Consider the following 22,258-nt stretch of genomic DNA (forward strand, 5'->3'; position numbering starts at 1 on the left):
AGAGAAGGAGGAGGGAAGTTGGAGGGGGTGTAGAGGAGGGGGGATTAAATAGCTGTGGAGCCAGCAAGGTCGCGTCCCCGGATCACCAAGATTTGATTGGCTGAAAAGTCCCACCCCAGGGCAAAATAAGCTTAAATCGCGTCGTAGGGCTGAACGCTAGGCTCAAAGAAGTAAAAACGGATCATGACAGATCAGAGGGCTAGACCGAATCGGGTCGAGGCATGGGGGCGCGTTTGTGTATCGAAATAGAGTCAAAGGGACAATTACAAGTAGGCGAATTGGGGGAGGATTGCGAAAAGCGTGTCTTTTGGTATCTAACGCACAATTGAACCTGTATGAAAATCTTTTCGGTGAAAATCGCGTGTCATGGCGAGTTGTTACGCGTTGTAGGTAAAAGAACACCTCTTAGCACGTGGGGGATCGTGGGCGGTGCGAGCGAGTATCGTCGAGCTATGGTATCGGTCGTCGATTCTCGTTGATGAAGCGTCTCGCGGTCTAGATGCCATCGCAAAATTTGCACCAGGAGGAAGCCGTTGTCCGGTACATCACTCCATATGAGTGGCTTGGTTGCGCAACCTTGACGCATTGCGGGCAATGGTTAAGTCGGTCAAAGAAAACGCCGCATTTTGGTCTGGAAATGGCAGCGCGTGTTGGAAATGGAAAACCTTCCAGGCAACATGTCTTGATTTGATGTTGAAATATGCTTCTGAAAACCCCGAGACTTCCGACTTTGTTCTGCTGTAACTCGTACCTCAGTTGGGTCAGTAACGATGGAGTTTCCACTCACCCAGAGGTGAATGCCTTCCTCCGCAACCAAGTTGAGCCTGCCCCAGACCACCTCCAGACACGCGCAAAGGTCATCGAACAATTCTCTTGAAGATGAATCACATGGTTCCATCCAAGAACCGACAGAAATAAGCCACCGGGCGGGATGGCGACGACAAGAACATGCCCTTTCCAGCAATGACACGGTCAATGCGAGGGACAGACCCGTCACAGCAAGTCCAACAAGTCTTCTATTGATCCTATCGGTTCTCTAAACCTACAGAAGCAGCCCCCTAAGCCGAGTGCTAGACCACCAGTGGCGTCTTCCGTCTCATCGAAGCGGCGACCCCTTTCCGGGCGTCCAAGTCGAGCCCGCGCCGAACCCGCCACTCGACGATGGTCCAATACTAACAGCACCCGGTGTGGACGGAGTAACGGCTGTTCCGTGGGTAGGCAGGGGAGGCGGTGTGTCTGTCCTCTGGACGTCCGCAGCCTGTCCGCTTCTAGCAGGTGGTCGGAAGTTGACGTCTCGTCCAGCACGGTAGATGTCTTGCAACATTGGTTCCAACACACCCGCGTCTTCGAACTCCAAGTACTTCCGGTATAACTTCAGCGCCGTTCGGGCATCTTCGATCGAGTCGTGGGTCTCCAGCTGGATGTCTTCTTTCAACAGATACCACGCCAGAAACGCCAGCGAGAGCTTCCGAAGACGAGACTTCAAGAAGAACAGGTCAATGGTATCGATGACCTGAGACCGTGGGATATGTATATTGATCACTCGAAAATCCTGTTTGAGGCCGTGGCCGAGGAATTTGCAGCCAAGGTTCAACAGAATCCAGAGTTTCTTGTACGCAACCTTCAGGGGTACAAGGTTGTGCTTCGATACGCGGGGATCAAGATCCTCGTGGGTAATACCAGAGTACGACGTCAGGTAGTCGACAATGGGCTCCCTGATGGAGATGTAATCATCAATGAAGGGAAGACCCTCGTCCTCCCCTTGGCCACGGACGACGGAAGCTCTCGCAAGAGCGTACACTATTGGCCTGATCGTTTCTCTTTCGCCATCCGAGTTCATCTCGATTTCGGGCTGGCGAACAGCAACAAACTCAGTGTCCAGGGCCACAATGCTGTCAGGCCCGGGCTGTTCACTGGCCGAGTCGAGCGCGCGATAAGTTTTGCCATCGATGTGGGGGCTAGCTGTGGTCAGCGAGCCATCTGTGACGGGGAAACTCTCAAGGGTTTCAAACTTTTTGTCCTCGTATAGCAGCGAGGTGTCGATATTCTTTTGCCAGTCCATGTCGATTTTGTTGTTCGCCTCCTTCACTTGGAATGCTATGACCGACGGCATTTTCCAACTAGGGTGAAACGAGAGTGCTTCTTCAGCACTCACAGACCGAACAAGAAAGTCGTTGAAGAGATGCCATTGGCTTGCCTCCGGTGCTGTGGGCTGGGCATGGGCAACTGCATCGTAGTCAGCTTCGATTTCACACGACCGAAGGAAAGATCTTACCATTGACCATGGCAACCAAATGGGGCTTCTGGCCCGGACCGGGGTCGATGTTCATGGCCATTCCGATGAGCGAATACACAGTAATGTTGTGGATTCCACGTTGGAGGTGAAGCTTCAGATCTTCCCCCTCGTAACAAAAGAACTGGCCGTGGTCTACTATGACGCCAATCTCCTCGGGAAGGAAGCCCGGCGTGGACCAGTAACGCCTTTGCTCTGCGTTTCCGACGGCGGTATTCAGCATGAACACTGCGGGAATATTATGGATGGTCTTCCGAGTTGCAATGGTCTGATAACGCTGGCATCGACTGCACCAGCCTTTGGATGTTGTCTCCCTCTCGACACTTGATTTAAGGATCTGCGAAAACGTCACCTTTGGTGCTTTCTGGTTGCGGCCCGTATTCTTCTATGCGCGATTAGTGGTATGAACTGAAAGAGGACTGTTGGCAAACATTTCAGAGCTCAGAGCGCAAAGTACCGCCCATCACCTGCTCCAGCCAAGAACGAAAGCCCCTGAGGGTCCGACTGCTTGCAAAAACTGAGACCTCAACTCACCCCTGTTGTTTGCGGGTACATCAAGTCGTTCACATAGGTCGACCCAGGCCGAGTATATTCGCTTCTGCAGTTCATGCATCGAATTGAACTTGTCGCTGACGTCGCAAGCATCTTCAAATGGTCAGCTACCACAGTATTCAATGCAGCCGCTTGCCACATACCTGCTCCATAAAATTCGAGCCGGGCGGGATGGATCGATAGTCCTGGACTATCTTGTCCAAGAGGAACCGCGTCAGACCCTGTAACATCACCGTCAAAGTAGACCCATTGGGGTCTTCCTCAAGAAGACCAAGTGGGCCAGCTAGCAACATGTTAGTGTCCTCTTATGCTTCGCGAATTCAAAAAAGAAGAAAAAAAAGAAGGAAAAGAGCAGAGAAGAAGGGGGGAGAAAGGAGCAACAAGAAATACAAAAATAGAAAAGAAGAAGGAAAGAAGCACTGACCTTGGGGATGGTGGCTAAGAGTCTTCAGCATGTTGGTCGCTTGGCAAATGGACCCGTCAGCTTTCTGGAGCATGTCGAACAAGAAACCCAACTCGCACAACAAGCAGGTATCAGCGACGCATGCGGTGGCTGCGTGCTGGAGGGCCATGTTTCGAATTAGCGGCGTGAAGTGCATGACCTGGAGCAGGGAGTTTGCATAGGAGTTTGCAATATGGATCTCGAGCCCGGAGTAATGCGTTCTGTTGTAGAACCTAAGGGATGTCAGCAAGCGAGACGTTTGAGCTGGGAGACGGGTTATCATACCCAAAGTCGAAGTCATCAACGCCGAACTTGCTGTACTTGATCTCGACGTTGCGGTACATCGGAGGGCATTCTGCTTTCGTGGGATCGATGTCCAGTTGCGCAAGAGAATTGGCAACACCATCAACCTTGTCATCGCCACTCGCATTGCCAACCGGGGTTTTGGCAAACTCTCTCGCCTTTTCGCTGAGGAATTTCGGCGCCAAAATCCCCGAGGCGTTCCCTTTGTCCAGATTCCGGGTGTCTTCGACTTGGTTTCTGCGAAGGCCCCGGGTGTTGCGTCCATACAAGCCCAGCTCCGACTGCTTGAGACCCGCAACGAATTGGGGTTCCAACTTGGTAGGGGGAGCTCCAATGTCAGAGATGAGATCTGGCCAGGCGGACAGTAAGACCTCCCGGTAGTACGGCATGCCGACGGAGTTGAGGGGTCTGGCAGTAGGTCAGCACCAGAAACAATAGATGAAAGACTTTGGGAAGATGAGTTACTGACGTATCAGCAGTCCACTCTATGGGGGGCAGTGGTTCTTCGGGGGTTGCGAACTCCGTCTGTGACGCGAAGTCCACAAAGCGGAGTTTCGAAGGAGAACCCCAGATGTGGATGTTGTATTCTGCGTCCGCCAAAGCAACAGCCTCCCCGGAAGGCGCAATCTCGAACATGGTAAGGTATGTCATAGTGTTGGCTTGCCGTACATTACTAGTGTTTGGATTCATCAGGTCAACAACATGCATTTGCCCACCCTGAGACATGACGATACTCGTTGTTGACATTCTCGGATGCATCCTGACAAAGGCGGCACCAGCGGGAAACGGAATCGGCGACATTGACGACATCTTTTTGATGTCGAAGACATTTAAGAAAGGATCCAACATGTAGTTCTGGCCCTGGCGCAGCGAATAACCGCAGGTGACGATGAAGTCATGCTGGGCGTCCATGTCGCTGATGAGGGCCGAATGAGCGCTCCAACTCTTGACAACCGAGAAGTTGACAGGGTCAATCAGGTCAACAGTGCCGTCTTTGGTGGCAGCACAGATGTATCTGCTTCGTTTCATGAGTTTATATGAGCGCGCGGTCGGAACCTATATTCAGCAGCATCATCAGCAAGACGGCCGTATTGTCTCGTGTATGCCAAACAAACCTGTTTGACCACCTCGCCCTTGGCAAGGTCGACGACGAACATGGTGTCCTGGAATCCGGCCACTAGAATTTCGGACGTCCCCTTGGACGTAAAGCTCATGCATCGTAAGTCTTTCATATCATCGTGTCTGTGTTGACGGTGTCAGGCAGTGATGCAGCGGTCGGAGCAGAGGTCTCGCACCTAATATGCCATATTGGTGGGCCTTTTCGGGAGGCCATGTGTATATCCCTCGATCCCAGCACCACAACGCCTTTGTCGTTGACGAGGATTTGCCTCACAGGGCCGTCAGGTGTCGTGTGTGCTTTGAAGGAGGTGTATCGCTGCAGCTCGCTGCCGTAGAAGGAAGTGACGCGACCCTAACAGCCTCGTCAGTATGCGTTCGCGACGAAGGCTGGCTCGAATGGCTCATACGTAGTCGTTCCCGGTCCACAGCAGGTCCTGAGCCGTGTCAAACGTCATGGTCGTCACGGGCGTCGCCATGGCGTGGACGCCCGGAGGCGGAAAGGGGATGCGAGCGACCTATTGACATTCCAGACGGTTAGTCAAGTGCGCGATAGGGAAAACCAGTGCAGCGCGTGTGCAGGCGATCGCGCCGAACGCAAGGGTGCACCTGGTGGGCAACTCCAGCTGAGGCACGTCTGCCGAGAGAAGAGAGCGTCGCGAGAGCGGACAATGGGTAATGCAAACGGGATCCGACTCACCTCGTCCCAGTCTCCGTCCATTTTGGTCTGCGTTTCCTTGCCCAAATGACCATAGTTTTGGGGGAAGGAAAGACGAAGAACTGATGCCAGAAAACGGGTGACGGACAGGATCGCAGCCAAGAAGGCAACCCGTCAAGAGAAACAAGCACAAAAGCGACTCTGGAGCCGGATCGCGAAGAGGCCCGAAGCTTCGCGCAGCTTAAGCAAGCAAGCAAGCAAGCGGCAAAGCGACCAGAGTCAGAGACAAGGCGTCGCGCCCAAAGGCTAAGCCACTTGCATGAGCCTAGCCAGACAGGGCAGGGAACAACAGAATGTGGGGGAGGCTGGATCACGGTCAGTTGGGCTCTTGGACTGTACTTGTATTCGTACCGTCTTCACGCCCGTTCTGCGTTTTGCCCCTCTTTCTAGGTACGTGGAGGTATTCGAGGTGTGTCGGGATGCACGCCGGGGCACTAGCCGATGTATTTCCGAAATCAGGTTCCCTTACATACCTACTACTACGGAGTAGGTACCTAAGTACGGTACCTGTTTTCAGTTCTCCACGTCTTCACTCCCACGGAACGCACCGAGCCAAGGTCCTGGATGTGACGCCTGTTGATTGACTCGCATACACCCACCCCTGATTGACATTGGTCCCGGCCATGGAAATCAACGTTGTCAAACATCATTTGCAGCGCTCGTTCTTAGCACGCATCCCATTAGCAATCAATTCGTGGCCGGACACGTCAAATTGTATGCCCAAATCAAGTTACTTAGGAGCGGGCGAACCCAAGGTTGCTATTTTTGACCGGTGTCTTGACCGTCTTTTTATCTACCAAGCAAGCAAAGCACGTATCTACTAACACCCACTCAAACCTAAGCGAGCCATGTCGTGGGGAAGTTTCCTAGTCTGCCGCCGTCGACCGTTATGATCGTGCCATTGCAGTAGGCCCCAGCTCGGGATGCGAGGTACAGCATTGCACCCGCCAGATCTTGAGTGTCGCCCATCCTCTGCAGAGGCACCATCTCTTTGGGAACGCTGCCGTCGTTGCTGTAGAGTTTCGCAATAGGCGCAGACATCTCACTCGGGAACACTACTCGTATGTCAGTTCGGCCAATCTTACAAGGCCCAAGGGAAGACTCACAGCCAGGGGCGATGCAGTTGGCTCTGATATCCCAGCGAGGTAGGTTGCTTGACAGCTGTTTGATGAGCAGAGTGGCGGCTGCCTTGGACTGACCGTATGCCCAACCACCAGGAGCATTCTTGTTGAAGGCAGCGATGGAGCTGGTCGAGACGACCTGCGAGGTCTGCGATAGATTGCCCTTCTTGTTGCCAAGGTCCAGCAGCTTGACAAACGCCATGGTTGTGTACCACACCGAGGTGACATTTACATCAAAGGCTCGCGTGTAATCGGACGTGTCGTGTTCAAGGTGTTGCTCAGCCCACTCGGCAGCCGTCATCTCTGCCGAAGGAGCCTTGACTTGGGGTCCACCGACACCGGCATTGCAGACCAAGAGGTTTATAAAGCCAACTTCCTTTTCGATCAAAGAGGCCGCCTCCTTGAGGCTAGATTTATCAGTCACATCGCAGACCAATGGCACGACATTGGGTCCGACAGAAGACGCAGCTTCCTGAAGGACCTCCTTGCGCCGGCCCAGGATGTAGACCTTCTCGGCACCGTTGACGGCCAAGGCCTTGGCCATCATCAGACCGATGCCTGCCGTTTTGTCAGCTTCCGCTAAGGACACGGCGAATGAAGCACTTACCTGAACCGCCGCCCGTGATGACAGCAATCATGCCGTTGACGCCAAACAGAGTGCCAGCTCCAAGAGCGGCCAATTCGGCCTTACCTTCCGCCATACTTTGTTCGTTACGTGCGAGGCGAATGTTTTGTTTTCTCACGCCGCTGCTCAGGCTTACTCGTGCGTTTGATAGCTATTGAAGGGATTACTAACAATACTAATCTCTCGAGCAAAGAAGCGCAATCAACGAGGCTCACTTGTAGGCATCTGCAACGGCGGGGTGTTTTGGATGCCCCTCCAAAGAAGGAACGTCATCCATGTCGCTGCGCCGACCATAACGGCCAATCAGATAATAGACAAAGTTTATGTCTCCCATTTTTGACCATTCCAACAAGCACGAGCAGCGGCCCCATCAATTACGGGCACGGTCGTCGGAAGCATTCCGCCTTATCGATTGTCTTCTAATACCCAGCATCTGAACCACATTTTTTTTGTTCTCCGCCGGCCAGCTTCGAAGCTTCCGACACCCACCTCCCCTCAAACGACAACGAAAGAGGCCAATCATAATTAAGCCGCCGGTCAAAATGGTCAAGAGAAAGAGATCACGCGAGGATGACATTGAACAGAAGCTCGCCGACTACAGAAAAGAGATCTTCCGTGCCCTGAAGGGCGCGAAAGGACTAGAACGTCAACGGTACAGCAAACGCTTGCGCGACGACAAGGCGACGCCCGACAAGGTCAAGAGGCTGGAGCGCGAGATTCTTGTGCTCAAGGTGTGTGAAACTCAATCCTCACGGCGCCCAAGGCCGGTCAGTGTCGCTAACATACCTTTCAGTCCCTTGATCTCCAACAGACCGCCGACGCCCACCTTCACTCCTCGCTCCTTAAAGTCAAGCAAATCGCTGAAAGTCCTGCCCTCCCCGAATCGATTAAACAGGGCATTCCAAAGCCAGACTTATCCGAGGACGAGAAGGCCGCTCTGCACAATGTCACCAGCGGCCTATTTAACCGTGTTCATGTCCGGGAAGCCATCGAGAAGGCGGTCCGAGGCGTCTGCCTAATCCTGAACGTCCCCATACCGGAAAAGAAGAAGAAGGGAAAAAAGGCCGCTGCTGGAGATAAGAATGAGACGGAGGAAGACCAGCCCAGAGAAGCGAAGAAGACTAAGGTAACTGACGCGAAGGACGTGTCTGCCAAGGCCGAGGCCGAGGTCAGCGAGGAAGAGATCCCATTTGACGAGATGGACGACGAGATCCCTCCTGACAGCGGCGCCTCTGACGGAGAGAATAACGAGAACATGGAAGAGGTCGAGCTTGACGAGGACAGCGAGGAAAGGGCCGTGGCCAAGTTTGAGGCCATGCTCGGCAGCTCGGATTCGGAAGACGGGAGCGGCGGCGAGGATCTGAAAGCCAAATACCAGGCCCTACTGGGCGAAGTCGCAGAAGGAGACACCGCAGATGACGAGAGCAACAGCGACGAAGACGATGAGGGAGAGGATGAGGACGCGGTCGGCCAAGATGACTCGGACAGCGGAATGGACTCGGAGAGGCAACGCCGCATCAATGCCGCCAATGTCTCCCTCTCCCCCTCCCCCGAACCGGCATCGCGCAAACAGAAGAAACAGGCTCGTGCCAAGAAACCCACCGGAAGGCCGGGGGAGACGACGTTCCTACCCTCGCTCATGGGCGGCTACATCTCCAACTCCGAGTCCGAGGCGTCGGACCTCGACCTCGCGCCTCCCAAGAAGCGGCTGGGACAGAAACAGCGGCAAGCCATCTGGGAGAAGAAGTACGGCGCTCAGGCGAACCACGTCAAAAAGCAGACTGCCGCGCAAAGAAGCGGCGTGCGGGATAGCGGGTGGGACATGAAGCGGGGTGCCGTCGGTGGAGAGGAGGACGGACCGCGGAAGCCGTGGAAGAAGGGCGTGTCAAACCCGTTGGGCACCAAGCAGGGGAGCAGGAGAGATGAGTGCCGGAGGGCTCCCGCTCCGGAGGGGAAGCCGAGGCCGCCCCCGAAAAGGGATGATGAAGGTGTCCTGCATCCCAGTTGGCAGGCGAGGAAGAAGGCCAAGGAGGAGCAGACTATGGCTGCCTTCCAGGGCACCAAGATCACTTTCTGATTTGTATTTGCGGAGTTTGATATACCACCAAGTTCAAGAAAGTTCAATCGCTGTTGGGTTTCTATCTGTCTGTGCCAGCCAAGCGATGTAGTCCGATAGAAGATCGGACGATGGGGCTCTGTCTAATACTATTGTGGACTGCCTGGCCAGCCCAAGACGGCTCTCACAAGTCGCCGATAACCTAATTTTCGAAATTGCAAACCGCTTTTCAACCCGCATCTAGTATGCCCCTCGCTTCATGCTGCGAGTCGCCGCTGGAAATCACCAAACCCAAATGCAACCTGGGTACTTTCGCTGATATGTCGAAGATCGTGCAAGGAATAGTTGTCGCCGTATCATAAAGCTCATTGATGTATTGAAGCGAGACCGAACTGCCATGAAAGTCGGAATGTCGCTACCGAAACGCAAGAAAGGCAAATATTGCACTTGCTCCTCATGGACCAGAGCTGGAGGATTCTGTAAAGTGCCGAGACGAAAAAATGATCATCTTTCCACTTAGATATGGTCGAAAAGAAAGAAATGTCTGATCTGGAAACTACCCTAGCCGAGGTTTCTTGAAAACCGGGGTTTCTTCTTCTTCGCTGTCGGGACGGGCCCGAATCGGGTTGTTACGAAGTTGCGTCAAGAGATTAAATGTGGCGGGTTGATGACGATGCGTCTGCTGAGTGAAACTGGTTTGAGACGAGCTTGGGTATCCAGTACTCATGGACGAGGGCTCATCCTCGAATTCAGTCAAGTCAATGACCTTCCGTACTTCTGAATCCTCAAATCCCCTCTTCTGTAGCGTCTCAGTCATCTCCGTGGACTCGCGTTGGGTGCGGGAGCGAGACATTGTTGGCGAGCGAAGGAAAAGGCCACTGCCGCTGTCGAAAGATCTCTCGCTTTCTCGGGACGAATATGGGCCTATAGACACCGCCACAGACGGCTCACGTTTCATGTCCAACTCGTGCTGGAGCTGGGTCGGTTGTGGTGTCTGTTCGGGCTCGAAAGAATCCAGATCAATGGGTTTCTCTTTACTCGATCCCGCCACGGAAACCTCATCACCGTAGCTGCTCCCGATACCGTCTTCTCCAAAGGTAGAAGCGTTCGAGAAAGCCGATCCAGAGCGGGCGTTGAGCATATTCGCTTTTGGGGTGGCATCGTTATCCTCCGTTCCCGAGCCATCTTCAGCACTATCATATCCCACCTCAAAGGCGGTGGATAATTTCTTCGTGTCAGTGGTCTTCCTATCGCCATCGGGATGTTCCGCGCCAGTCACCACCCGAGATGCAGTCGCGTTACGTCTATCCGCAGGCATCGCTACGTCTAGAAGTTTAACCTCGTCGTCTTCGTCTATCTCCATGTCAGTTACCGCGCGAGATGCCATTGTGTTGCGTCTTTCCGCAGGCCTCACGATGTCTGGAATCTCGGCATCGGCATGTTCGTCTCCAACTTCCTCACCATTCGCTGACGAGATATGCCTCGCGTCAAACGCCTCACTCTGACGGTAGAGTACCTTGATTGCTTCCAGATATTCGTCTGCGAGTACGAAATCGCGAAGGACTGGCGTTAGGTTTTCGAACTCTGCCTCTTGAGCTCGATCACCTGTCTTCGGCATCGCCGTCACGTTTTCGATGTCCATATAGAAAGACCAGTCGCGGATTGGGTGACGGCCGCCATTAATGCGACACATCTCATAGTCGTAGAACTGAATGAACTCCATTCCCCGAAGCTGGTAAATGAAATCCAACCCCTGCAAAGTCCTGAGAGATCTTGTCAGACGAAAATTAGGCTGACCAGCGGTCATTGATGCCATCCAGTCGACGTGACCAGCAGGCTCGTGTTTTCGTCTTCTATAGCCACTGCCGCTCTCGTCTATATGAATGGTAAGGCTTTTCAGACGGCGCATCTGGCAGAGCCAAGAAGCATCCCAAGCTCTCTTGGAAGCCCATTTGAGCTCTTTGCCTTCCTTGACTGGCTTCTGTGTGAGGTACTGGTTTCCCATCCACAGAAGTTCTACATGCTGGATTCGCTCTCGGCGCGCAGCTCCAATTCCAGTGCAGAAGCGGCCAAACTCTCCCAGACTTGAGAAGGCGAACGTGTTGAGTCCATAGAAAGCGTGAACACCAAGGTAGTGCCATCGTTTGCAGACAGAAAGGAGAGCAAGATGCATATTCGGCTTGATGGCGTAAGTGACGTTGCACGATTTGCCAGATAGGTGAAATCGATGGGGTAAACCGCTTCTGTCGACGTTAGTCCCAGTGGGCTCCTCGGGGGGCATGTAAGGATCGAGACGGCTAATGCAGTGTATCAATTTGCCTTCCTGGATGTAGACCCATTTGAAGATATTGGCTTGAATTTTGGCCGGAAACTGCTCGAATGAGAGGTTGCTTAGTACCGATACCTCCTGAGGTTGCTCGACTCCCGTTTGCTCGTCGTCCTGTACGAACAGCGCCTCGGGTCCGTCACGTCTCTCTGCCGCCGGTCCTTGATTATCCCCTTCTGGTTCAGAATCCGAGCCGTCTCTTGAGTTACCCATCAACAAGCCGCCCAATGCATCTGCTTGAAGCTCGTTGGCCTTAGGTCGCCGAAGTCTCAAGTTCGGATGGACGTTCTCGGGTTTGGAGCTCATGTTTTCTTCCTTGCAGCAAAGCTTGTATATTTCACTGTAAGGTAAGGCGTCTTTATGGCCGGGGTTGGTGATGGACAGATGAAGTTTCTCATGCCATGTTCTCACGGTTCTCTTTTTGGGATTTGGATTCTTCAGAATATCGATCTGTCGGGTCGCCTTGTGCAACTTGGTCTTCAGATCGGTATTCGTCATGGTTAGATTCCGAAGCCTGTCCTGAAGAGCTTCGACTTGCTTTTCGTAGAAGTCAACACCCTGACGGAAATCTCTTCGGCACTCTCCTCTGCAGCCAACACGGTCGAGGTCGATAGGCGGGGGCTGAGGTAGGCTGAAGTCGTCATCATTGTCGCCTGCAGTCGACATGCTATCGTATTCTTCCTCTCCACCATCGGGCTCACTTCCTTCATTCGCTTGTTCGTCCATTTTTTCTGCAACTTCGGCATCGTCTTCATCGTTATAAGAGGGTTCGTCAGAACTAGCTCTGATACCGCTGTGGAGCTCCAACCCATCTTCCGAGACCGCTTCGCCGTCATCGGAATCGACTTCGTCTTCGTCTGGATTGTAGTATCGTCGTGTCCCCTCGCCCTCATGGGAGTTTAAGACGATTAGTCCATTGGTGTGTAGCTCGACCCCAAAGCCCGGCAGCCCCCTAGAAAGGCTGGCTGGAGCAGCATGTGACTCGCCTGTGACCTGAAGATCTTCCACAGTGGACTCCAGAGTAGAGTCTTCCGCTGATGATGAACCGGCAGTTGGTACCTGATGATCGGTAGCGATAGTGTTTACTTGGATCGGAAACGTCTGCACGCTAGCCGATTGGTTGCCATTGGAAGGAGAATTGTCGAATGGAGGTGTGTGTAAACCTCCTGCGGCTAGGGTAAGTGACCGGGGGGGCCCGTCTATTGTGGTCATCGTGAATGACCTGCCAAAGCCAGAATGATATATCTGGAGTTAGTTATCTATGACTAAATTTGTATGCTGTATTTGAAGTAGAAAGGCAATTACGCGACGTGAGCTGAAGCGTGCAGTTGTGTGCGAGACAAGTGATGTGTTAATGTTAATAAGGCAACAAAAGCGAGAGATAGACCAGTATGAAATTGCTGGTAACCAGGGAAGGAGCAATCCAGACGCAGGGAAGGACCGCAATATGTCAAAATAGAAAAACATTTCCTTACCTGAGTACGAAATCTTGCTGCTTACAGGAAGCTTCGTCGGGTAAGCATGCGGAGACGGAATATGCTGTCTCGGTCGAGTATTGCTTGCGGGTCACCACTGAACGATGTGACTACTAATGTAATGCATCTCAACTCAACCTATCACGTTAGGCTCGTGAACGTGTCTGCATATGAGAATGAAGACTAGCTTTGCCGTTGGAGGAGAGAGAGAGAGAGAGAGGCCTATACCAAGGTCCGCAATGGATGAGATTAGTATGCCCTGTTGAAGAACCGAGTATGAAAGGCTGTGCTTGAGGTGCGAGATCTGGGATTCGCAAGTGGTTTTATTGCTGCAAGAAGCTGCTCAGTCGCAAAGGGCAGGAGCGAAGCAGTGCGGAAGAGGGCGCAGCTCCCAAGAGGTAAGGCATATAAAGCTAGATATTTGCCAGTGGCACGCATCCGTTCCTCGTTCTGTAAAGATTACCTACCTACCTACCTAGGTCAGACAGCATAAGACCGAAGGCAGGCGTTGGATAGAAGGTAGGAAGAGACGAGGCACCAACACTATGGACACTTAGTCTTGAAATTGCAGTAACAAACTCTTGCCCTGATTCAACGCCATTCAAACGACTCTCAAGGTCACAGTGATAATCACACCCAAGATACGCAAAACGAGTCACCTTAACATTTCCTGGCTCAAGATTGTCGAGGAAAGAAGCCTCCGGGGATAAGCTGCTCTTGCTAACTATTACGAAGTTTCCCAGATGCTCGAGGCAAGCAATGGCATGTTGGGTGAGGTGCAAAACCAGGCATCGGAAGTATGATATATATGGTATTATTGTTAAGCGCCAGAATCCAAAACCCCGGTGTTGGTATCTACCTCTATAAGATGTACAATCCCGGTTCTGTCCCTTTCCATCCTTCTTTTGGGCCCGTCTCTTTAAGTGAAGTTGCGTTTACGCATTGCTCTTGAGGGTACGGAAGAAGTCCATGACGCCGGTGAAGACGACGAGCAGAATACCGCCTCCAGGACCCAGACGCAGAACCTTGGGCAGGAAACCCTTGTACAGGGCGGCAAAACCCTCCTCCTTGGCGACGGTGGCAACGGCGGGCCAAGCCCAGTTGTACTTGGGTGTCGAGCCGGGAAGCTTGGGGCTGTTCTGGATACGGGACTTGACGACGTCCATGGGGGTGTTCAGGACGGTTCCGAAGGTGCCACCGACGGCTCCGGAAATCAGATCGTTGGTGACCTGGGAGGTCTTGTTCTCGGCCTTGGGGAGCAGCTCGCGGACCTGGAAGATGCAGCCAAAGTAGCCGGCGTTCCACAGGACATGACGCCACATGGTGCTCTCGAGGCCGTTGTACATGGCCAGGATGCCCTCGGTCTGGATAGTCTTGCGGACAACGTCGAGCATGCCGTTGTACTTGCCGGCGGAAGCCTTGTCCTGTAAACGGATCTTGACAAGCTCGAAGGGGACGACGACGAAGGACTCGGTGGCACCAGCGCTAGCACCGGTCAAGATGGAAAGGGACTGGTTCATCTTGGCGATACCGAACATGTTGCGGTAGATCTTGCCCCACTCGTCATTGGCGGCGAACTTGGTCGCACGCTTGGGAGCCTCCATGAGGATGGGGGCGGTGATTCCGCGGTATAGGGTCGCGAAGCTGGGGGTTTTGTAAGCAGGTGAAGGCTCCGGGACGAGTCTAGGCGGGGTTGCATCGCGTACCCCTCGTTGCGGACGATCTTGCGGAAGCAGTCAACCATGCCATTGTAGTGGTCGGCACCAACGCCCTTTCCGGTTTGAAGTTGCCTGAAGAGGGCGTGTCAGTCGGGAAGCGCGGGCGGGCGGGCAGTAGGCAGGGAATCGGGGCGGAGCTCACACTCGCGTCTTGACGACGTCCAAAGGGTACCTGGTAACGGTTAGCTGGCTGGCCACGCGAGTTTGGGGCGCGAGACTTTGGAACCCACATGACCAGGATCTAGACTCGCGGAAGCATGAGCACATCTGTCAATGTATGTTGGAATGGTGTTGGTGTCCTGAAGTACTGACCTCCGAGACGCCGGCAATGGCGCCTGGATAAAGCGGTTAGTATTCTGGGTCCGATATCGCGGGGTTCTTTTGCGAAACAAACCTGCGGCGAACTGGTAGGCGAAGGGGAGGGGCTTGTCGGTCGACATTTTGACGGGAAAACCACTGTGAATTGACGGGATTAGTTGGCCAGAAGGAGAGTAAGACGCGTAGTCGGGAGCATACCAAGAAGCAAAGGGAAAAAAAAAAAGGGCGAATTTGGTGCGCAGGTAGCAGGTAGGCGGGGGGGGGGATGGGATAATACACCGGGTAATAGGTACTTACCTAGGCAAAGTGAAGAAGTTACTCGGTAAATCAACAAAAATCGGACGAGGAGGTTCTTATCGCAAGGATCAACCCCCGGGTGGAAGTCCCTTATCGCCGGTTGCAAATCAGACTCCACTGGGGAAGCGGATTCTTTGACAGCATTCGTGACGTATGATGTCCGTGATTGGTGCTCTGTCTCTTCGTCCCTCTCCCCCGCTCCCCTCTCTCTGTCTGTGTGTGTATGTGTGTGAAGCGGCGTGATTTCGAAGTGAAGGGGTGGAAGGTTTTAACAACTTAGGTACTGATAAAATGCGCTGCCAGTAGTTAGTTAGTTAGTTAGTACTCAATAGGCAGTAGATAGATGTGTAGACTCTGCTGACAAAATATTTTGCACTTGAAGTAGACTGCTAATTCATCAACGGTGTTTCCATGTATGTACGAGGCGTTCCCTTGAAGTTCTTACGATGGAGAAGGGACTGGCCATTGCTCAAGGACACACACAATGCAACCAGGCTCTCCAGGTGCCTACCGAGGTACCTAGTTTGATAGACACACGATAGTAAGCGGCCGAAACTGAGCGGCGCGCATCCGGCAGCCCAGAATGGCGGTTCCAGGTACAGCACTGAGGCGGGGTACAGGAGGCCGGGGTAGCTCTCCACAATGCTCGTCCAAGACAAGGTCGCACACAATGCCAAGTCGACAACTAGGTATACATACCTAGGTACTTAATAATGCAACAACTCAACTACGTACTATCTACTCCCTAGGTAGACCTGCAATTGACTGATGACATACAGGTATGTAGTATTACACGCTAAACTCACTCTGGTTTGATGCACACCACCAACCACAAGGAAAGTGGAACAACAACATTAACAACAAGTAATTACAACCCATCTCGAACGCCATGGTATGCGTAATGTTGCGTTGCAGAGGAATGGGCGGCACGCCAACTCAAATTACCTACCTACCTACCTACCCACGTAGGTAGGTAGATAGATCACAACATCTCAGCCATCAGATGGAAGGCCAACGTTTCTTGGCTTTGCTGTCTCCAAGACGCAACGTCACGAATAGGTACCTACCTAGTCACACACGGACGAACCGGTCAAGACGACTACTATCCTATCCTAGCTAGGTACCTATTCCAAGTATCCCTATCTCACCTATCTGCACCATCCACAAGAACACACTCTATGCTCTAGAGCCTGCCACCTTTCGCTTTACAAAAGGTACGGACGGTACTCCGTACTGTGTGTGCACCTACCTATCTCCCTGTCAGCACTGCAGCTGAACAGCAGCACGCTAGCGCCCCCCCCCCCCCCCCCTGAAGCGAAGCATGCCTGGCCTGCAACCAGAGCACAGGCTCCGGAACGGGCGTCCCATTGGATGGCTGCGCAACAACGAACGAGTCTCCATTGGGCCCCCGGTACAGCCCGGGCCCTGACGCTCACAACTGCTCCTGTCAGTGGCCTGCGGTTTGAATGAACGAATGCCTTCGATTTCCCATCGCCAAAACCCCACCTCCCTCTTACCATTCGAATCCCTCTCTCAACCCGCGCCCTCGTCCCCGCCCTCATCCTCCAATCGAACCGACTCGTCCAGCCATCCAAAATAAAGCGCCTCAATCCGCGACACTGATAATTCTATCAACAACCCGCTACCTGCAATCAATTTCCCTCTACGCCCTTCCGAAGCCCCGGCCTCAACGACTAGGTGGCAACATCGATAAACCCCTCTCCCGCCCTCCTTTTTGGCCTTCCTGACTTCGCAACCGACCTGACGCATCCTTTGGCTCAACTGTCCCAGCCTCGTTCATCAAAAGCCAAAATAAAACACTCTTCTCGCGCTCGGAACCGCACCTTTAAACAAGCCGTGATCCAAGAGACTCACAGCGAGGTGCTATCCAGGTGCTGGAAGGGTCCCTCGCTCACCCCTGCCCATGAGTCACCTACTCTGGAAATATTACTGGGAAAACGATGTCGAAAGGTTTCGGCGTCTACTGGCCCCGGCCGCCCACGCGTCACAAACCTCCACGAGGAGTCCGGGGATAGGCGCTGCATCTCTGGGCGGAAGTCCCGGTCCCTACGGGACCTCTCCCCGGAATCTCAAGACACGCAAGGCCTCGACCGGTGGCATCGGCGCCGCCACCTCCAAGAATATCAACGCAAATCTTGGCAAGGCCGAAATCAACAGTCGCGACCACGCCGGCCTCACCGTGCTCCTCCGAGCCGCTTCTTCGTCCGATCCCGCCGCCATCCTTTTTGTCCAGGCACTGCTTGACCACCCCGCCATCGACCTATACGTCCAAGACCCCGAGAGTGGCTGGAATGCTCTTCACAGGGCACTATACAATGGAAATGTTGCTGTAGCCCGCCTGCTGCTCGAGCGAGAGCGTCGCATATTGACTGAACAGACGCTGGGAAGCTCCGTGGCCAAGGCTGGTCAGCTGATCAAGACCAAGGACCGTGAAGGCAATAGCCCTTTCGACCTGTACAACTCGACTATTGCTGTACGAAACCTCTATGACTCGGCTGGGTCCGATCGTTCCGACCTCGAATCTGACATGGACGACGCCTCCGACGGAGGCCAGGCGTTGATGGGGTCCGTCGCCACACTCGGTGGTGCATCTGAAGGCGAGGAGATCTTTGTCTTTGGAAGCAACCGAAACATCTCACTTGGAGTCGGCGACGAAGATGATCGACAGTTCCCTGAGAGGGTCACTCTGAAACGGCCCGATCAGCTCGTGCGGCGATTCTACGAGGAACACCTTGCAAAGACGAAGCCAACCTCCCACGGGACGACGAATCTTACGGCTGATGACATGGACATGGAGGAAGTACCCGCCTTGATTAGGAACCGGCCTCTTCGGTTTCATGACGCCGTTCTGTCCAAGTTGCACACGGCCATATTGACAACCGACCCTGTATCAAACCTTTACATCTGTGGCGTCGGCCGCGGCGGACGACTTGGTTTGGGCGATGAAAACACCCAGTTCCGCTTTGTGCCCGTCCAGGGCGGTCTCGCCGAGAAGAAGGTGGTGCAAGTTGCACTAGGCCAAAACCACACCATGGCAGTCACGGATGCCGGCGAACTATGGACCTGGGGGTCCAATAGCAGCTCTCAGCTAGGATACAGCTTGCCGCCGCCGGCCAGGCAGGACGAGGAACCTATGAGCACTACTCCACGACAAGTGTTTGGGACACTCAAGAAGGAAGTCGTTGTGGGTGTTGCAGCATCCGCCGTACATTCTGTGGCCCACACCTCGACGTCTCTGTTTTGCTGGGGTAAGAACCTCGGCCAGCTGGCCCTTATGGATGCAGATTCGAGGTCCTTGGAGGTCCAGCCAACCCCTCGAAAAGTTGCTGCCTCGCTCTTCTCCTCACCTATCGCTGCAGTCTCGGCCATCGAAAAGGCGACCACAGTCTTACTGGCCGATAGCACAGTCTGTGTCTTTACCAGTTACGGCTACAACTTTGTCAAGTTCCCCTCCCCCGACGTTTTTGTCAACCACCAGTTCACCACGTCCACGTCGACGAGGTATGGTTCAGCAAGGAACCACGTTAGCCGCATTACTTCTGGCGGTGAGACAATTGCCGCAGTCACCGCAAGAGGCGACCTGTTCACCATGACACTGAATCACAAGTCCGACGCTGCCCCTGTGGCCACTTCCACGACGAACCCCTCCAAGATCAAGGGCGCCGTTACGACACCGCAGTGTGTCTGGAACGCTCGGAAGGATGGCGTCAAGTCGGTAAGCGTTGGCGAGCATGGCGCTGTCATTATATGTACAGAGTCGGGGGCGGTCTGGCGACGCATCAAGCGTGCCAAGGCAAAAGATGCTGCCATTCCAGGATCGTCGGACATCAAACGAAAGGACTTCAAGTTCCAGCGTGTTCCAAGCGTGACAAACGCTGTGGCTGTCAGAAGTTCCACTTTTGGTGCGTTCGCAGCAATTCGCAAGGATTGCGACGTCATGAAGCACCGAATCAACATCGATGAGCAGTCTCTCTGGGAGGACGTGGCATCGTTGCTTCCATTGAGAGGCTTCCAGGCTTCGACGCCAAGCGGCGGTGACAAGGATACACTCGGGTTCTGGAAGGCCGAGGACTTGAAGTACAGGATCGGAGAGTTGGCATATGAACTTCTCAAGAGTGCGGATTTGGAGCACGATCTTCGCTCATTCCTCCTCTACCTGAGTCCGCAGGAGGATCTTAACATGGAGGTCTGTACATCGACTTCCCCGGACATCAAGATCCCGGTTCATTCCTGGCTTCTGACGGCCCGAAGCTCTGTTTTGCGAGACCTGCTCAGCCAGTATCGCAATGCGGGGGAGTGCGAGGTGCCTCAAGTGTTGAAACTCGGAGAGGAAGACGGCAAAACGGTCATTATTTTCGACTCACTTGATTTGCTTTCTTTGGTCAACCTAGTGGTCTACTGCTACGACGACGCGGTCATACCGGCATGGAACCACACCCGTCAAGCGCCTTCTCTCGCGCACAGGTATCGTCATGTACGAAATGAGCTGATGAAGTTGGCGACCAAGCTCGACATGATGAAGCTTGAAGCAGCTGTACGTCTGCAAACGACCGTGGAGAAGTCGCTCGACAGGGACTTTCTGAAGGCAATGCAAGACACCAAGTACTTTGAAGACGCCGATGCCTTGGTTGAACTTGATGGCGAAGAGGTGCCAGTTCACAGTCAGCTCATGCGCCAACGATGCGAGTTTTTCGAAGGCCTCTTCCATGGACGCGCTGGCGGAATGTGGCTTGCAGGCCGCCGTGACGATCTAGGCGAGGAGGAACTTGTCCATGTAGATCTGAGTCACTGTGACCCCAAGGCCTTCCAGTACGTTTTGCGATACCTTTACGCAGACGTCGGCCCCGATCTCTTCAATGAGGCTACTGCAGCGAACATTGATGAGTTTTCAGATCTCGTCATGTCTGTGATGAGCGTCGCAAACGAGCTGATGCTCGATCGGCTGTCACAGATCTGCCAATTCATCATTGCGCGCTTTGCCAACACGAGGAACATTGCCCTGCTGCTGAACGAAATCAGTGCCTGTTCGGTTACAGAGTTCAAGGACGCCGGCCTGGAGTACATTTGTTTGCAGATGGAGGCTGTGCTTGAGAACCACCTTTTGGACGATCTGGACGAAGACCTATTGGAGGAATTGGACAGCGTCGTACGAGAGAACCAACTAGCTTGCTATCCCTTTGCGAGGAGCGGTCGAGCTGAGCTGCTCTTGTTGGAGAAGGACCCCGACCTTGCACTGGACATTGACGAGGAGCGGCGAAGAAGGGTGCGGGAGATGGCTTTCCGGTTTAGTCAACGAGAGGACGACAAGAAGATGTCGTCATCCTTCAAGACCACCAAGTTCGGCAGTCTTGACGACATGGCCGCTGCCATGTCTTCCAGTTTGGATAAAAGTCGACGCAAGTCCAAGGCTAGCCGGAACGAGCCGTTCAGTCCCAGCTTGAGACCCAAGGACTCCCAGGGGGACCTGATGTTCAACATGGACGATGAAGGGCCCTCTCCTCCCACCTCGCCGTCGCAAATGGCTGCCGAGGCCAAGGGTCGATCCGGCATGGAGCGGCTGCCATCGCTGCCAGGCCCTTGGAAAGACGGCAAAGGCCAAGACGGGTCGCCGCAGTTCCCGGTGCAAAGCCCACCGTCAAGCAGACAGCTTGGCGCGAGCCCGTCGCCGACAAATTCTCGCGGGTTCGGCGCCCAAAGGTCCGGCAGCCCATGGGCAGCAGCGTCCTTCCCAACTGAAAAGATGGACTTGCGCCAGATCTTGACGAACACCCCTGCCAAGTCGGCCCTATCGGCCGGCATTGCCGCCCAAAAGAGCAAAGAGGCTTCGCCTAAGCCGGCTCAGCCCAAGGTATCGCAGAAGGAGCGCAAGAAGCAGCAGCTGGCACAGGCAGCAGCACAAGCGGCCCTCGAGGCTGAAGCTCAGCAACCCAAGGCGGCCTGGGACAAGGAAGCGGCTCAAAGCAAACCCGCGCCTTGGAAGGCGGTTCAGAGCGGACCAAAGACATCGCTGAGGGACACCTTGGTCAAGGACTCGGCCAAGGCTGCGCCACCGCTGGCGGCCAACACCAAGCAGCTGCTCTCGGTTCAGAGTTCGACGAATTCGTCACCCCGAAGAGCCGCATCGCCCGATACGCGCTTCCCAGGGCAGTCCCGCGTGAGCAGCTCTCCTGCAGTACCTAGTGCATCGTCGAGCCAGCCGAAGGCAAAGCACCTGGTGCCGCACTCCAAATCGTACATGACGCCAGCGAGCAAGGCCGAGCCAATCTTGGGGTTGAGTTTGCAGGACATCATCGGGCAGCAGAAGCGAGAACAAGAGATTGTCAAGGAAGCGGTGGCAAAGAGGTCGATGCAAGAGATCCAACAGGAACAGGAGTTTCAAGAATGGTGGGACCAGGAGACACGGCGTGTACAGGAGGAAGAGGCTCGCAGGGAAGCCAAGGACAAGGTGAAGGAGGGGAGGAGCCAGAAGGACAGCAAACGAGGGAGACGCGGCCGCGGCGGTCCCAAGAGCAAGAGCGCCGGGCCCCTGGGGCAGGAGCAAGGCGCCGGCAGCGGTGTTGAGGCCGGTGGATGCGCGGCCAAGGCGCCCAGCGGGCCGGCGAGTAACTCGCGAGGACGGGGCAGTCGGGGGCGGGGAAGGGGCGGCAAAGCATCAACAGCTGCAGCGGCAGCGGGACACACCCAGTGATAACTGTTTACAGGCGTTTCCGGGGGTGCGGCAGGTGTTTGTCACGGAAGTCAGAGCCCCGGAAGAAATTCCGATTTATGTATGAGGCGGACACTCTGGGCCGAGATTGATGGCAACCAGGCTAATAGACAATATGACGGGATACTAGAAGAAACATAGCAAGAGAAGAAGAACAAGACTGGTTGGGTC

The 22,258-nt window shown here is 54.1% G+C and overlaps 6 protein-coding genes across 6 annotated transcripts; 2 read left to right on the forward strand and 4 right to left on the reverse strand.

The window, feature by feature from the left end:
• Positions 1–1,096: 1,096 nt before the first annotated feature.
• Positions 1,097–5,427, reverse strand: GLRG_10584 (exonuclease; the record flags this gene model as incomplete). Its single annotated transcript, XM_008101269.1, has 11 exons — positions 1,097–2,226; positions 2,276–2,675; positions 2,828–2,938; positions 2,989–3,128; positions 3,270–3,520; positions 3,573–3,998; positions 4,060–4,646; positions 4,706–4,832; positions 4,886–5,061; positions 5,117–5,224; positions 5,407–5,427. The coding sequence occupies 11 exons, from the start codon at positions 5,425–5,427 to the stop codon at positions 1,097–1,099; spliced, it is 3,477 nt and encodes a 1,158-aa protein (XP_008099460.1).
• Positions 5,428–6,261: 834 nt separating this feature from the next.
• On the reverse strand, positions 6,262–7,246 carry GLRG_10585 (short chain dehydrogenase; the record flags this gene model as incomplete). Its single annotated transcript, XM_008101270.1, has 3 exons — positions 6,262–6,479; positions 6,531–7,103; positions 7,153–7,246. 3 exons carry the CDS (start codon positions 7,244–7,246, stop codon positions 6,262–6,264), a joined length of 885 nt encoding a protein of 294 aa, XP_008099461.1.
• Positions 7,247–7,712: 466 nt separating this feature from the next.
• On the forward strand, positions 7,713–9,247 carry GLRG_10586 (NADH-ubiquinone oxidoreductase 30.4 kDa subunit; the record flags this gene model as incomplete). The annotated part of the gene is made up of 2 exons (XM_008101271.1): positions 7,713–7,901; positions 7,964–9,247. 2 exons carry the CDS (start codon positions 7,713–7,715, stop codon positions 9,245–9,247), a joined length of 1,473 nt encoding a protein of 490 aa, XP_008099462.1.
• A 535-nt stretch (positions 9,248–9,782) lies between these two features.
• On the reverse strand, positions 9,783–12,764 carry GLRG_10587 (uncharacterized protein; the record flags this gene model as incomplete). The annotated part of the gene is made up of 1 exon (XM_008101272.1): positions 9,783–12,764. One exon carries the CDS (start codon positions 12,762–12,764, stop codon positions 9,783–9,785), a length of 2,982 nt encoding a protein of 993 aa, XP_008099463.1.
• Positions 12,765–13,962: 1,198 nt separating this feature from the next.
• GLRG_10588 (uncharacterized protein) lies at positions 13,963–15,185 on the reverse strand (the record flags this gene model as incomplete). The annotated part of the gene is made up of 6 exons (XM_008101273.1): positions 13,963–14,671; positions 14,734–14,817; positions 14,888–14,917; positions 14,976–14,986; positions 15,058–15,080; positions 15,140–15,185. 6 exons carry the CDS (start codon positions 15,183–15,185, stop codon positions 13,963–13,965), a joined length of 903 nt encoding a protein of 300 aa, XP_008099464.1.
• A 2,099-nt stretch (positions 15,186–17,284) lies between these two features.
• On the forward strand, positions 17,285–22,069 carry GLRG_10589 (BTB/POZ domain-containing protein; the record flags this gene model as incomplete). Its single annotated transcript, XM_008101274.1, has 1 exon — positions 17,285–22,069. The coding sequence occupies one exon, from the start codon at positions 17,285–17,287 to the stop codon at positions 22,067–22,069; it is 4,785 nt and encodes a 1,594-aa protein (XP_008099465.1).
• Positions 22,070–22,258: the final 189 nt, after the last annotated feature.

Source organism: Colletotrichum graminicola, assembly GCF_000149035.1.
Source record: "Colletotrichum graminicola M1.001 genomic scaffold supercont1.63, whole genome shotgun sequence".
NCBI classification, from domain to species: domain Eukaryota; kingdom Fungi; phylum Ascomycota; class Sordariomycetes; order Glomerellales; family Glomerellaceae; genus Colletotrichum; species Colletotrichum graminicola.